Source organism: Rhinoderma darwinii, chromosome 6, assembly GCF_050947455.1.
Source record: "Rhinoderma darwinii isolate aRhiDar2 chromosome 6, aRhiDar2.hap1, whole genome shotgun sequence".
In the NCBI taxonomy this organism is placed as follows: domain Eukaryota; kingdom Metazoa; phylum Chordata; class Amphibia; order Anura; family Rhinodermatidae; genus Rhinoderma; species Rhinoderma darwinii.
The window spans coordinates 12,452,509-12,468,154 of NC_134692.1; the positions used below are offsets into that span (position 1 = coordinate 12,452,509).

General features: G+C 40.3%; 1 protein-coding gene across 1 annotated transcript in view; it reads right to left on the minus strand.

Annotated features, from left to right (window-relative positions):
* The window catches only part of SPEG (striated muscle enriched protein kinase), a 151,977-nt gene that overhangs the window by 30,113 nt on the left and 106,218 nt on the right, over nt 1-15,646 (minus strand). The window contains exons 26-32 of the mRNA XM_075829143.1: nt 12,959-13,036; nt 12,484-12,656; nt 9,350-9,376; nt 8,626-8,778; nt 5,096-5,138; nt 3,819-3,887; nt 534-3,726 (exon numbers count right to left, since the gene is read on the minus strand). Coding sequence (XP_075685258.1) covers nt 534-3,726; nt 3,819-3,887; nt 5,096-5,138; nt 8,626-8,778; nt 9,350-9,376; nt 12,484-12,656; nt 12,959-13,036 — 3,736 coding nt within the window. The remainder of the gene's footprint in view (nt 1-533; nt 3,727-3,818; nt 3,888-5,095; nt 5,139-8,625; nt 8,779-9,349; nt 9,377-12,483; nt 12,657-12,958; nt 13,037-15,646) is intronic.

The window sequence follows — 15,646 nt, forward strand, 5'->3', positions numbered from 1 at the left end:
AAAAATCTGCACCAACAAAAGCTGCAAGCGTGAGGTGTGACTACTTTGCACTAAAAAATTAATTTGTAAAAAAAAATGAGCACATTTTCGGTGGAAATAATGGTGTATACTGTGTTTGCTTTATTGACTAACTGTGTGTGCTAGTGTTTAATTAAAAAAAGAATAACTGTTTGGGTCGTATGTGCCATTTTGTGACTCTTGTTAACCAAGTGGGTGTGGTTATGGGCGGAGTTACTTTTTAGCCGTGTTTATGGAATGCAGGCTTAAAAAGTGACAAAAAATTTGCATCTTGACACCACTAGCAAGCACGTAAACCACAAAACGGAACAAACACACCACAACTATAAAATGCGTCAAGTGTAGCAAATGGTGTGCAACGTTTTATAGATTTGTCATCAAAAACATAGAATTGATACATTCGATGGACCAACGTATCTCCGGTATTCTTGGACAATGAGGACATTCAACACTTTTTTAGCTAGACCGCTATACTGGTAAACACCACAATGCCTCACAACCTTACAAGGACTCACCTTTTTCCACCATTTCTGATTTGATGCTTAGTCCCGAGTTGACGGACTCTTTAGAACGTGATGAACCAGACTGGGAGGCAAGCTGGTTCTGGGGTATTTCTAACTTGCGTAAGTTCTCCCCTTCTGAGTTGGATCTCCTGAGTAGTGACATTAGTGGGGTTCTTCGCTCTGGTCTGTCCTCTTTTCTTTCAGAAGACTCTGGTTCTCTTCTTTCCTCGGACTGGCTTCTCAGTTTTGAGGACAGCCGGTCCATGGTGTTCCCAATCTTTTTTCTCATTGCCAACACTGGAGATTCACTGGACTTCTGCTCCTTGGCCACACTCTCTGAGATTGTTTCAATTGAGCCTTTCTCTGATTTTAGGCTTTCAGTATCTTTTCTTTCTTTGGAACTTCCTCTTCCTAAAGACCAAGAAAGACGTCTTCCCAGTGAACTAGATTCCTCAACATCTTCTGAAGGCTTTTGCTTACGCTCAGTTGTTGGTGTTTTCCTGAAGCGTTGGGAGAGCCTTCTCATGAAGCTTGGATCCCTTTCTGCATCTGGTAGGTCTTGCATAGATCTAGACCGATCATCTAATCCTAGGGCTGCAGGGACTAGGAACTCAAGTGGGACACCTACAGGACTAGGCCGGTACATTTCCTCCTCCTTAGATGCGTGTGCAGCTTCTAAATTCTTCTCCTCTGACCAAGACCTGGTTAACATCTTGAGACCTCGTGTCAGAGAAGACCCACGATGTCTCTTAAACTTAGCTTCAAACACTTCTTCAGAATCTATGTTGCGGATATATTGGACGTTCTCTGTGTTTTCAGTTTTAGGTGGCTCTTTAACCTTTGAAAACGTTGGTGGTTGCGCTGCTTCATCGTCTTTAGTTACCTTTGGATCCACACCAGCAGCTACAGATGGGCTAGATTTTTTCTCTGGAGGTTTGTCATGTTGGCTGGATTGGGCAAATGAAACATTGTGTGAGCTTTTGACCTGTGTGGTTTGTACTTTTGATTCTTCTTGTAAAGTGGTCACCTGGAGAGTATGCATCATTTCTGCATAAGGTGATGGTTTAGGAGTCAATGCATTTGCTTGGGGTTTCGGAAAAGAGTCACCATCTGCAGGCAGTTGAGGATCTGGTTTCTTTACTGTCATTTGTGAGGGCTCTTTCCTTTGCACATACAAAGATGAAGGCACAGAGGCAGATTTTTTCATATATGTTGGCAGAGATGGAACACCTGCAGGCCTTGGCAAAGTTGATGAAGATACTGCTGGGCTTGTTGAAGAAGTCTGGGCAACACCTGAACTTGACAAATGAGTTTGGACACCTTGGGGCCTTGGTAAAGTTGATGAGTCAACTGCTTTAGTTGGTGAAGAAGACGGGGCAGTACCTAAACTTGACAAAGGAGATGGGACACTTCCTGGTCTTGGCAAACTTGATGGGGCAGATGTTAGACTCGATGTAGAAGACTTGCCAGCACCTGAACTTGGTAAAGGTGATGGGGCAACAGTTGGACTTGGTGAATGAGATGAGACAATGGATGATCTTGACAAAGGAGATCTTACAGTAGATTGGCTTGGCAATGGTGACTGGACATTAGTTAAGGTCTCATTCTTCTGGGCAGAAGCAATAGATGACACTACTGATGTGGGACCTGTGGTTTGTGGCAGTGAAAGCTTTGTGTCCAAAGTTACTGAATCTTTTGTTGTAGCACTAGTAGAATCCTCCACTGGTTTTGATGTAGATTCTTTAACTAGCAAAGGTTGTGGTGATACTTGCTGTAGAGGACCATTACTTCTGTTATCTTCAGGCATATCATTTAGAGGTAGCTTTGTCGATGGCCGTCCAGAATGGATACTCGGTATTTCTTTTTTGGGTATTGTGTCCTCTACCAAAGCAGTCACTTTTGGGAGTATAATTTCCACATTTTCCTCTTTAGAATCTTCATCTGATTTGGACTTCAAATTTTGTGACTTGTCTTTCTCATCAACTTTGCCAGTTTGAGTTTCAAGGCCCACATCTTCTGTTGTTGGTCGGATTGGATCAGGAGTCAGAGATTTAGGATGAATCTCACGAGGAGTTTGAGGACGGGAATCAAATCGCGATTGGTCTGTCAGAGCAGACAGAGATGTTGACTCCTTTAGCCTTTGTGCCTCCACTTGAGCAAGAGGAATTTCAAGTGGTGCCCCTGACCTACGATGTAGAACAAGTGGTTCGGTGTCTCCATGTGAAAAAGAACTGGTTTTTCGTAGCACCCTTTCTTCTGACGATTCTCGACCAGGAGCCGCCTCACTGGAAGCAGCACGTGTCAATTTTATCACAGGGATGGGTGAAGGTGGCATGTTCTCAGAACGCTGGGAGCGTGGGGACAACTGCTCAGCCCATTGTTTATCGATGGAAAGAGTTTCCATCAGTGGCCCTCTAAGACCACTGAACTTATTATCTGCAGAACTACCCCTCAATAACCTTTGTCGCATTAACTCCAAACGTTGAGCATATTCCTCATCAGCTGACCCTAGCGTTCGTCGCTTCATTGGGCTACGGTTTCGCGATGGCAGCTCCATGGAAGCAGCTTTGGTCATACCTCTGTCAAGTTTATCTCGTTCTTCTCCATCTTCAGTTGATACATTGAGCAGGAGAGCACTATCTGCCGAGCTTCCTCTTCTCAATTCACCTCTTCGTGCTGCCACTAGTTCATCATCAGGAAAGTCTGAAGATTCAAGACTTGATCCTTTTCTAAGAGTCTTCCTCGGTTGATCTTTCTTCTTGTGGGGTTCTGAGATCTCATCGTCAGAAGACGAGCCGGCTTCAGCGTCATTTGATTTCTTTCTCGTTAGTGACCCCTTAGGACGTTTGCTCATTGACTCTGCTGTCTCCCTACGTTGCACTTCTGGTTCTGAGGTTTTAAGGTCGACCTCATCCTCTTCTTTCTCCTGATTTTCTAGCATGCTAGCATCTTCAGGGTTTTGAGAATTCTGCTCCTCATCTGTTGGGATTTCATTAAGGGACATTCGAGAACCAGAGAACTGTACTTGGAGCGGCATAGGAACATATGGAAGCTCTTCAAGGTCATCGGAGTCTGAAGAAGATGATAGGCTTGTTGACTCTTTAGGATGTCTGGGGACGGCAATAGACAAGTGGTTGCTTGTGTCTTGCAGGAGCTCTGGAATAGATCTCATCACCATGTTGGACTTAAAGCTGATTAAAGATCTCTGAGTAAAAAAATGCAAACAATAAATTAGTCCCTGAGCTCATTGCAGCACTAATAGTTACTATTGTTGAAGTCTCCACAGTACTAATTTACCTGCCACTTGCGTCGAGACTGGAACAGTTTAATGTGATCTGTGCTGATATTTTTTCCTTTAGCTAATGTCTGAAAACATGAAAAAAGCAAAAATTTAAATGCGCTCTATATCAAGAATAAGGAAATCCCAACTCAAAATATGTAAAGAGCCGATCGTGTAAATACTTGACACTAAGGCTATGTTCACACAGAGTTTTTTGTAGGCAGAAGTTCTGAAATCCAGACGGAATTTTGAGGCAAATTTTCATCTGCCTGCACGCCGATTGCGGCGTTTTTTTGCAGCGTTTTTCGCCCGCGGCCATTGAACACCGCGGGCAAAAAATGCAGCAAAATGCGCTTTCTCTGCCTCCCATTGATGTCAATGGGAGGTCAGAGACGTTAACGCCCGAATATAGGGCATGTCTCTTCTTTTTCCCGTGAGATGGTTTTTCCCTCGCGGGAAAAAAAATGCCCCCGTCTCCCATTGAAATCAATGGGAGGCATTTTCGGCCATTTTTTGGTGCGTTTTCCCGCGTCAAAAAACGTGTAAAAAAAACTCTGTGTGAACTGGCCCTAAGAGAACCTGAGATTATAATGGCACTGCTACTGGAGATTAAATATCATATCTTCTATGGGGAGTCCATGAGCTGGTACCCCTACGGATTCCTAAAATAAAGGGGTAGTAGCTTGTTGTTAAAGGAGTTGTTTAGTTTAGGAAACCTAATTTTATACACTCTATTAGGGAATTCGGAGTTAATAGAGGGGGGTACTCTGTTCAGGATCCTCATCTCTTGGCCAGAGTGGAGAGGGGTTACATAGAGTGTCTCTTTCTCTCTGGAGGACGTGTCCTGTACTGTATTACACAGACACCACATTGATATAAATGGATGCTGTGTAATGCTTAATTTCTCCTGTGGTGGCACTGCAGGGTAATTAAACCCTCACTGCCAGGTTTCTCCACAGATCACAACTGATCGCTGTGGCTTTCAGCAGGGGAACACTTTGTGATCAGCTATCAAGAGACCTAAACATATTCCTCATCAGCTGACCCTAGCTTTCGTCACCCCATTGGGTTACAGTTTTGCATGGCAGCTCCAGGAAAGCAGCATTGGTCGTACCTCTGTCAAGGTTATCTCTTATAACAAGTAGAGATTGTACAAAGTGGACAGCCCTTTTAACTTTTGGCACACAAAAAAAGGTTCATGTTACAGGGCTATTTCTCTTTAAATGCGGTACCAGGGAAGATCTATAGCTGACGATATTACACAGAAGCGAATTGATTACCACCCCCTCCTCACCTTGAACCAGGGGTGTTCCAGACTCTCTTCAGCATTGGGCCTCCTGTACAAACAAAAAGGTGAACATCAGTAATATTGCCTTTGCCTCTTATATTTGAGGGGTCTGATGCTGATAATTCACTTTCAACAGACTGATTGGGGATTTTGAGTTGAAGATCAATTTTTTAGGAAATATTTGCGGTGAAATAAGTTGTTTGGCGCCGTCATTACAGCTGTGAAATGAATCTTCTCAGATAGAGATGAGGTGGAAATGTGAGCGTTCGCAGATTTTCGCTAATCTGTGAATTTTACATTTTGGAACCGTATTTGCCCCATTTAAGACAATAAATGCTTAGAGACAAATCTCGGTTTTAGTTTATATTGACTTTAAGGCTACAGGCACACGTTGCGTATTTTCCGCCGAAACATACGCAACGGAAACCGCAAGTAATTCGCAAGAAAATAATTTTTTTATGCGTTTTTCTGTGCGGTTTTTACGTTTTGCTGCGTAAATTGCGGCGTTTTCATGCTACGGGTTTTGCTGCGTATTTCTGTAGTACTAAAGGGATAGAATTCGCAAGCGGAATTACAACACAAATTGACATGCTGCACTTTTGAAAATACGCACCACGGGTCAATTTATGTCCCAAAAATACTGCAGCGTGGACACGAGACTACCTGGAATCTCATTGACTATGCTGGTACTGTATTATGCTGTGGTTTTGCCGCATGCAAATACGCGTGGCAAAAACCGCACGTAATACGCATGGTGTGCATTGAACCTAATGGCGTTAACATGGTTCCTTATTTCGAAACAAGAGGATGGGTGAAACAGTGAACAGCTCCTCTGTAATTACTAGTTTCACAGATGAGTAGTCAGTAGGGGGCAGCATCAGCGGGAGAGTTTACAACCGGTTTGGGAGTAGATGTGGTGCCTGACGGTGTTATGGGGCATCATGGTTAGGTCTCTGTGCACTGCGGCTGGCACTGTTAAAAGAAAACACAGCGTTTAGTCTCTGTTATGGGGACACTGTGTCTGGCTGTGCTATGGGGGGACTGTGTATAGTTTGTGTTACGACGATACTGTGTCTGGCTATGTGATGGGAGCACTGTGTCTGGCTTTGCTATAGGGTACTGTGTCTGGCTTTGCTATAGGGTACTGTATCTGGCTTTGTTATGGGGCACTGTGTCTGGCTGTGCTATGGGGGGCTGGGTACAGTTGTATTTGGAGGAAACTGTATGGCTTTAATGGGGGCCCTGTGTCTGGCTGTGTTATGAATGCACCGTGGCTGGCTGTGTTATTAGGGCACTGTGTCTAGCTTCGTGATGGGGTACCATGTCTGGCTGTGTTAGGAGGGCACTGTGGATGGCTGTGTTTAGGAGGGCACCATGGCTGGCTGTGTTATGGGGCACTGTGTCCAGCTATGTGATGGGGTACCGTGTCTGGCTGTGTTACGAGGGCACTGTGGATAGCTGTGTTAGGAGAGCACTGTGGCTGGCTGTGTTATGGGGCACTGTGGCTTGCTATGTGATGGGGCATCGTGTCTGGCTGTGTTATGAGGGAACTGTGGATGACTGTGTTATAAGGGCACTGTGCACTGTGGCTGGCTGTGTTATAGGGGCATTGTGGCTGGCTATCTAAAGGGGCAGAGTGTCTGGCTGTGTTATGAGGGCACTGAGGCTGACTGTGTTAGGGCATGACCACACGTGGCGGATTTCCTCCGCAACTGTCCGCATCAATGCCGCACAGAATCTGCGTTGCAGATTCTGCTGCGGATCTGCACAAAATGTGCAGTACATTGATGCGGACTAGCTGCTGCGTACTGCGGGAAAAGTGCTTCCCTTCTCCCTATCAGTGCAGGATAGAGAGAAGGGACAGCACTTTCCCTAGTGAAAGTAAACGATTTTCATACTTACCGGCCGTTGTCTTGGTGACGCGTCCCTCTTTCGGCATCCAGCCCGACCTCCCTGGATGACGCGCCAGTCTATGTGACCGCTGCAGCCTGTGCTTGGCCTGTGATTGGCTGCAGCCGTCACTTACACTGAAACGTCATCCTGGGAGGCCGGACTGGAGACAGACGCAGGGAGTTCTCGGTAAGTATGAACTTATATATTTTTTACAGGTTGCTGTATATTGGGATCGGTAGTCACTGTCCCGGGTGCAGAAACAGTTACTGCCGATCGCTTAACTCTTTCAGCACCCTGGACAGTGACTATTTACAGACGTCTCCTAGCAACGCTCCCGTCATTACGGGAGCCCCATTGACTTCCTCAGTCTGGCTGTAGACCTAGAAATACATAGGTCCAGCCAGAATGAAGAAATGTCATGGTAGTAAAACCAATACGCTCCGCAGCACACATAAGATCTGCGGACTTCATTGCGGAATTTTGACTCTCCATTGAAGTCAATGGAGAAATTCCGCCATGAGTCCGCCACTGCTCCGCAACAGACAGAGCATGCTGCGGACACCAAATTCCGCTCCGCAGCCTATGCTCCGCAGCGGAATTTTACGCCTCGTCTAAACGAACACTGCTAAATTAAAGTGTAAGTCAATGGACAAACGGCACCGCTGCGGATTAACGCTGCGGAGTGTCCGCAGCGGAATTTAAGTGAAATTCCGCCATGTGTGAACCCAGCCTTATGGGGCAGTGTGTCTGGCTATATAATGGGGCACTTTTACTGGCTGTGTTATGACAGCACTGTGACTGACTGCGTTATAGGACACTTTGGCTGTGTTATGGGGGCACTGTTGCCAGAAATGTTGGGGGGAAAGTCTAGTTGGCTGTTGTGTGGGCAGTGTAGTTGCTTTGTGAAGGACACTGTTACTAACTGGAATAACTATCTGGGGCACTGCGGCTGGGTCTCTGAAAGAGGAACTGCGTCTGCCACTGTTATGGGGTCACAGCGGTGGTCTTCATTAAGGGGCTACACACATGCATGTATCTGTCCATTCTTCCATCCTCTAAAGTTGCAGTTTAAAAATGCCACCGCCTGATCATCCAGTTTAGGAAGTTACGACTGCCTTTAATAATTTAGACTGTGCATATAAGAGCGCTGGATCTCCTTATACCTGGTCTGCAGGAATCTATTTGAGAAGTAAATCTTAGGGTATGTTCACACGGCCTATTTACGGACGTAATTCGGGCGTTTTTGCCCCGAATTACGTCTGAAAATAGCGCCTCAATAGCGCTGACAAACATCTGCCCATTGAAAGCAATGGGCAGACGTTTGTCTGTTCACACGAGGCGCATATTTACGCGCCGCTGTCAAATGATGGCGCGTAAATAGACGCCCGCGTCAAAGAAGTGACCTGTCACTTCTTTGGCCGTAATTGGAGCCGTTATTCATTGACTCCAATGAATAGCAGCGCTAATTACGGCCGTAATTGACGCGGCGTTCAAGCGCCTGCACATGCCGGTACGGCTGAAATTACGGGGATGTTTTCAGGCTGAAACATACCCGTAATTTCAGCCGTAACGGACGCCCTCGTGTGAACATACCCTATCTCCAGAAACAAAGGAGCTTTGGAATTCACACCGGCCATACTCACAGTTTCTCATTGCCTAGGACCTTAATTAAGAACCCTCTTGCCTCACGAGTTAGATCCGCAAACATCTTCTCTTCAAACGCCACCGTGTAGCCCCGGATGTTCATCAGCGTGGTATAATCATTTTCTCCCACAAAAGGAGACACTCCAGTGAGGCTTCAGGGGGTCAGAACAGGTTATACAATCAATATAAACATGCAGTAATGCGCCATCTAGTGATAGAGTATGGTTATTGCGGGTTAAAAAAACGTCATTACATTTAGGGTATGTTCACACGGCAGCCTCCGTTACGTCTGAAATTACGGAGCTGTTTTCAGGAGAAAACAGCTCCGTAATTTCAGACGTACTGGCATGTGCAGGTGCTTTTCGCTGCGTCCATTACGGACGTAATTGGAGTTGTTTTTCCATGGAGTCAATGGAAAACGGCTCCAATTACGTCTCAAGAAGTGACAGGCAGATGTTTGCCGACGCTTTGGAGCCGTATTCGGGGCTAAAACGCCCGAATTACGTCCGTAAATAGTGTGTGTGAACCCAACCTTATACTGTACATTGACAACATCTCTGTGTGAAATTCATTGAGCATATTGAACAAAGCAGAAATGTCAACTGAGGCTGCAATGACCAATGACCCATATTGCTAAAAACATTTTTTTACACATCTGCTTACTCTCTTACATTTTACACAGAACGATTAAAGGATCCAAATATATAAAAAGTAATATCTCACCATAAATATGTCAGGACTCCGACTGGCCTGCAAAATAAGAAAGTGATATTAGATATAAAGTATTCATAGGGGGCAGTATTATAGTAGTTATATTCTTGTATATAAGAGGCAGTATTATAGTAGTTATATTCTTGTATATGGGAGCAGTATTATAGTAGTTATATTCTTGTATATAGGGGGCAGTATTATAGTAGTTATATTCTTATATATAGGAGCAGTATTATAGTAGTTATATTCTTGTATATAGGGGCAGTATTATAGTAGTTATATTCTTGTATATAGGGGGTAGTATTATAGTAGTTATATTCTTGTATATAGGAGCAGTATTATAGTAGTTATATTCTTGTATATAGGGGGCAGTATTATAGTAGTTATATTCTTGTATATAGGGCAGTATTATAGTAGTTATATTCTTGTATATAGGGGGCAGTATTATAGTAGTTATATTCTTGTATATAGGGGGCAGTATTATAGTAGTTATATTCTTGTATATAGGAGGCAGTATTATAGTAGTTATATTCTTGTATATAGGGACAGTGTCATAGTAGTTATATTCTTGTATATAGGGGGCAGTATTATAGTAGTTATATTCTTGTATATAGGAGGCAGTATTATAGTAGTTATATTCTTGTATATAGGGACAGTGTCATAGTAGTTATATTCTTGTATATAGGGGTTAGTATTATAGTAGTTATATTATTGTATATAGGGGCAGTATTATAGTAGTTATATTCTTGTATATAGGGGCAGTATTATAGTAGTTATATTCTTGTATATAGGGCAGTATTATAATAGTAATATTCTTGTATACAGAAGGCAGTATTATAATAGTAATATTCTTGTATATAGGGGGGCAGTATTATAGTAGGTATATTCTTGAATATAGGAGCAGTATTATAGTAGTTATAATCTTGTATATAGGGCAGTATTATAATAGTAATATTCTTGTATATAGAAGGCAGTATTATAATAGTAATATTCTTGTATATAGGGGGGCAGTATTATAGTAGGTATATTCTTGTATATAGGAGCAGTATTATAGTAGTTATATTCTTGTATATAGGGGACAGTATTATAGTAGTTATATTCTTGTATATAGGAGCAGTATTATAGTAGTTATATTCTTGTATATAGGGGCAGTATTATAGTCGTTATATTCTTGTATATAGGGGCAGTATTATATTAGTTATATTCTTGTATATAGGGGCAGTATTATAGTAGTTATATTCTTGTATATAGGAGCAGTATTATAGTAGTTATATTCTTGTATATAGGAGGCAGTATTATAGTAGTTATATTCTTGTATATAGGGGGGCAGTATTATAGTAGGTATATTCTTGTATATAGGAGCAGTATTATAGTAGTTATATTCTTGTATATAGGGCAATATTATAATAGTAATATTCTTGTATATAGAAGGCAGTATTATAATAGTTATATTCTTGTATATAGGGGGCAGTATTATAGTAGTTATATTCTTGTATATAGGAGCAGTATTATAGTAGTTATATTCTTGTATATAGGGGGGCAGTATTATAGTAGGTATATTCTTGTATATAGGAGCAGTATTATAGTAGTTATATTCTTGTATATAGGGCAGCATTATAATAGTAATATTCTTGTATATAGAAGGCAGTATTATAGTAGTAATATTCTTGTATATAGGAGCAGTATTATAGTAGTTATATTCTTGTATATAGGGGCAGTATTATAGTAGTTATATTCTTGTATATAGGGGGCAGTATTATAGTAGTTATATTCTTGTATATAGGGGGCAGTATTATAGTAGTTATATTCTTGTATATAGGAGCAGTATTATAGTAGTTATATTCTTGTATATAGGAGGCAGTATTATAGTAGTTATATTCTTGTATATAGGGGCAGTATTATAGTAGTTATATTCTTGTATATAGGAGGCAGTATTATAGTAGTTATATTCTTGTATATAGGGAGCAGTATTATAGTAGTTATATTCTTGTATATAGGGGGCAGTATTATAGTAGTTATATTCTTGTATATAGGGGCAGTATTATAGTAGTTATATTCTTGTATATAGGGGCAGTATTATAGTAGTTATATTCTTGTATATAGGAGGCAGTATTATAGTAGATATATTCTTGTATATAGGGGGCAGTATTATAGTAGTTATATTCTTGTATATAGGGGGCAGTATTATAGTGGTTATATTCTTGTATATAGGGGGCAGTATTATAGTAGTTATATTCTTGTATATAGGGGGTAGTATTATAGTAGTTATATTCTTGTATATAGGAGCAGTATTATAGTAGTTATATTCTTGTATATAGGGGGCAGTATTATAGTAGTTATATTCTTGTATATAGGGCAGTATTATAGTAGTTATATTCTTGTATATAGGGGGCAGTATTATAGTAGTTATATTCTTGTATATAGGGGGCAGTATTATAGTAGTTATATTCTTGTATATAGGAGGCAGTATTATAGTAGTTATATTCTTGTATATAGGGACAGTGTCATAGTAGTTATATTCTTGTATATAGGGGGCAGTATTATAGTAGTTATATTCTTGTATATAGGAGGCAGTATTATAGTAGTTATATTCTTGTATATAGGGACAGTATTATAGTAGTTATATTCTTGTATATAGGGGGCAGTATTATAGTAGTTATATTCTTGTATATAGGGGGCAGTATTATAGTAGTTATATTCTTGTATATAGGAGCAGTATTATAGTAGTTATATTCTTGTATATAGGAGCAGTATTATAGTAGTTATATTCTTGTATATAGGAGGCAGTATTATAGTAGTTATATTCTTGTATATAGGGGCAGTATTATAGTAGTTATATTCTTGTATATAGGAGGCAGTATTATAGTAGTTATATTCTTGTATATAGGGAGCAGTATTATAGTAGTTATATTCTTGTATATAGGGGGCAGTATTATAGTAGTTATATTCTTGTATATAGGGGCAGTATTATAGTAGTTATATGCTTGTATATAGGGGGCAGTATTATAGTAGTAATATTCTTGTATATAGGAGCAGTATTATTTTAGATATACTCTTATTCATAGTATGCAGTATGTTATTTGTTTTTTTAAGCATGTGATATTAGAGTAATTAATAAATAACATTCTATTTTATTCTTTATTTACCATATATCGGTGACTGGAGAGATCGGCATCTGATTTACAATTTCAGGTGGCACAAATTCAGGTGTCCCATATTTGCAGTACTGCAGTTCTCCAACATTCAGCTCCTGGGCATTCCCAAAGTCACATATCCGGATCTGATCGCTGATCATGTCAGCCATTAAAATATTCTCTGGCTGTGAGGTTGTGATAGGTTGATGAAGTTAATATTGTTGATTTACGAGGTTTTATTATATCACACAAATTATTGAACAGTCTAAACTGCTGCATGAATAGCCATCCCCCAATATATACCTGTTACACCGGTGAACACAGAATAGAGGGGATCCCATAGGAAAATGTAAAAAATAGCCCCCCCTGATGATTTTTGCCATTACGCCACACCATATTTAATAAAATCCTTGCTTAACCTGAAGGTCTGGAAGGCAAACCAATATCAACCATGAGTAAAAGACACAAAATTAGTAGGAAATTTCACCTTAACATCCAGATGCAGAATGTTCTTATGGTGCAAATAATCTAAACCTTCCAGGATCTGACGCACAAAGGATCGGATCTGAAACAGAAAGAGATAACGATGTCTCTGAATATAAAATGAAACATTATGAGCAATGGAAATGATATATATCAGTCTGAAAAAGCGCAGAAATTAAAAGGGGGTATTAAAACATATATGGCATATTCACAAGATTTGCTGCAGAGCCTGGCGCCCATAGACTTCAATGGAGAGAACCACACAAGCACGGCCACATATCGCATGACTTCTATGAGGAAAGCGGTTGTCCTGAATCAGCGACCAGGGGTGACGGAACAGTTATTCTCTCGAAAGGTGAGGGTACCAGAGTTCGTACTTGTGTCTATTAGGCATCTCTGGCATATCATATGAATATGCCATAAATGTTAAAGATGGGAATACCTCTTTAAATATTTTAAACAATAAGGCAGTATTATAGTAGATATATTCTTGTATATAGGAGCAGTATTATAGTAGTTATATTCTTGTATATAGGGAGCAGTATTATAGTAGTTATATTCTTATATATAGGGAGCAGTATTATAGTAGTTATATTCTTGTACATAGTAGCAGTATTATAGTAGTTATATTCTTGTAAATAGGAGCAGTATTATAGTAGTTATATTCTTGTATATAGAGGCAGTATTATAGTAGTTATATTCTTGTATATAGCAGTATTATAGTATTTATATTCTTGTACATAGGGAACAGTAGTATAGTAGTTATATTCTTGTATATAGGAGCAGTAATATAGTAGTTATATTCTTGTATATAGGGGCAGTATTATAGTAGTTATATTCTTGTATATAGGGGCAGTATTATAGTAGTTATATTCTTGTATATAGAGGCAGTATTATAGTAGTTATATTCTTGTATATAGGGGGCAGTATTATAGTAGTTATATTCTTGTATATAGGCGGCAGTATTATAGTAGTTATATTCTTGTATATAGCAGTATTATAGTAGTTATATTCTTGTATATAGGGAACTGTAGTATAGTAGTTATATTCTTGTATATAGGAGCAGTAATATAGTAGTTATATTCTTGTATATAGGGGCAGTATTATAGTAGTTATATTCTTGTATATAGGGGCAGTATTATAGTAGTTATATTCTTGTATATAGAGGCAGTATTATAGTAGTTATATTCTTGTATATAGTGGCAGTATTATAGTAGTTATATTCTTGTATATAGAGGCAGTATTATAGTAGTTATATTCTTGTATATAGGAGCAGTATTATAGTAGTTATATTCTTGTATATAGGAGCAGTATTATAATAATTATATTCTTGTATATAGGGGGCAGTATTATAGTAGTTATATCCTTGTATATAGGGGCAGTATTATAGTAGTTATATTCTTGTATTATAGTAGTTATATTCTTGTATATAGGAGGCAGTATTATAGTAGTTATATTCTTGTATTATAGTAGTTAAATTCTTGTATATAGGGGGCAGTATTATAGTAGTTATATTCTTGTATATAGGAGGCAGTATTATAGTAGTTATGTTCTTGTATATAGGGGGCAGTATTATAGTAGTTATATTCTTGTATATAGGGAGCAGTATTATAGTAGTTATATTCTTGTATATAGGGGGCAGTATTATAGTAGTTATATTCTTGTATATAGAGGCAGTATTATAGTAGTTATATTCTTGTATATAGGAGGCAGTATTATAGTAGTTATATTCTTGTATATAGGGGGCAGTATTATAGTAGTTATATTCCTGTATATAGAGGCAGTATTATAGTAGTAATATTCTTGTATATAGGAGCAGTATTATAGTAGTTATATTCCTGTATATAGGAGCAGTATAAGGGCGGGTTCACACATGGCGGAATTTCACTTAAATTCCGCTGCGGACACTCCGCAGCGTTAATCCGCAGCGGAGCCGTTTCTCCATTGACTTTCACTTTAATTTAGCAGTGTTCGTTTACACGATGCGTACAATTCCGCTGCGGAGCATAGGCTGCGGAGCGGAATTTGGTGTCCGCAGCATGCTCTGTCTGTTGCGGAGCAGTGGCGGACTGGTTGCGGACTCATGGCGGAATTTCTCCATTGACTTCAATGGAGAGTCAAAATTCCGCAATGAAGTCCGCAGATCTTATGTGTGCTGCGGAGCGTATTGTTTTTACTACCATGACATTTCTTCATTCTGGCTGGACCTATGTATTTCTAGGTCTACAGCCAGACTGAGGAAGTCAATGGGGCTCCCGTAATGACGGGAGCGTTGCTAGGAGACGTCTGTAAATAGTCACTGTCCAGGGTGCTGAAAGAGTTAAGCGATCGGCAGTAACTGTTTCTGCACCCGGGACAGTGACTACCGATCTCAATATACATGTATCTGTAAAAAAAAATATAAGTTCATACTTACCGAGAACTCCCTGCGTCTGTCTCCAGTCCGGCCTCCCAGGATGACGTTTCAGTGTAAGTGACGGCTGCAGCCAATCACAGGCCAAGCACAGGCTGCAGCGGTCACATGGACTGGAGCGTCATCCAGGGAGGTCGGGCCGGATGCCGAAAGAGGGACGCGTCACCAAGACAACGGGCGGTAAGTATGAATTTCTTTGACTTTCACTAGGGAAAGTGCTGTCCCTTCTCTCTATCCTGCACTGAATAGGGAGAAGAGAAGCACTTTTCCTGCAGTCCG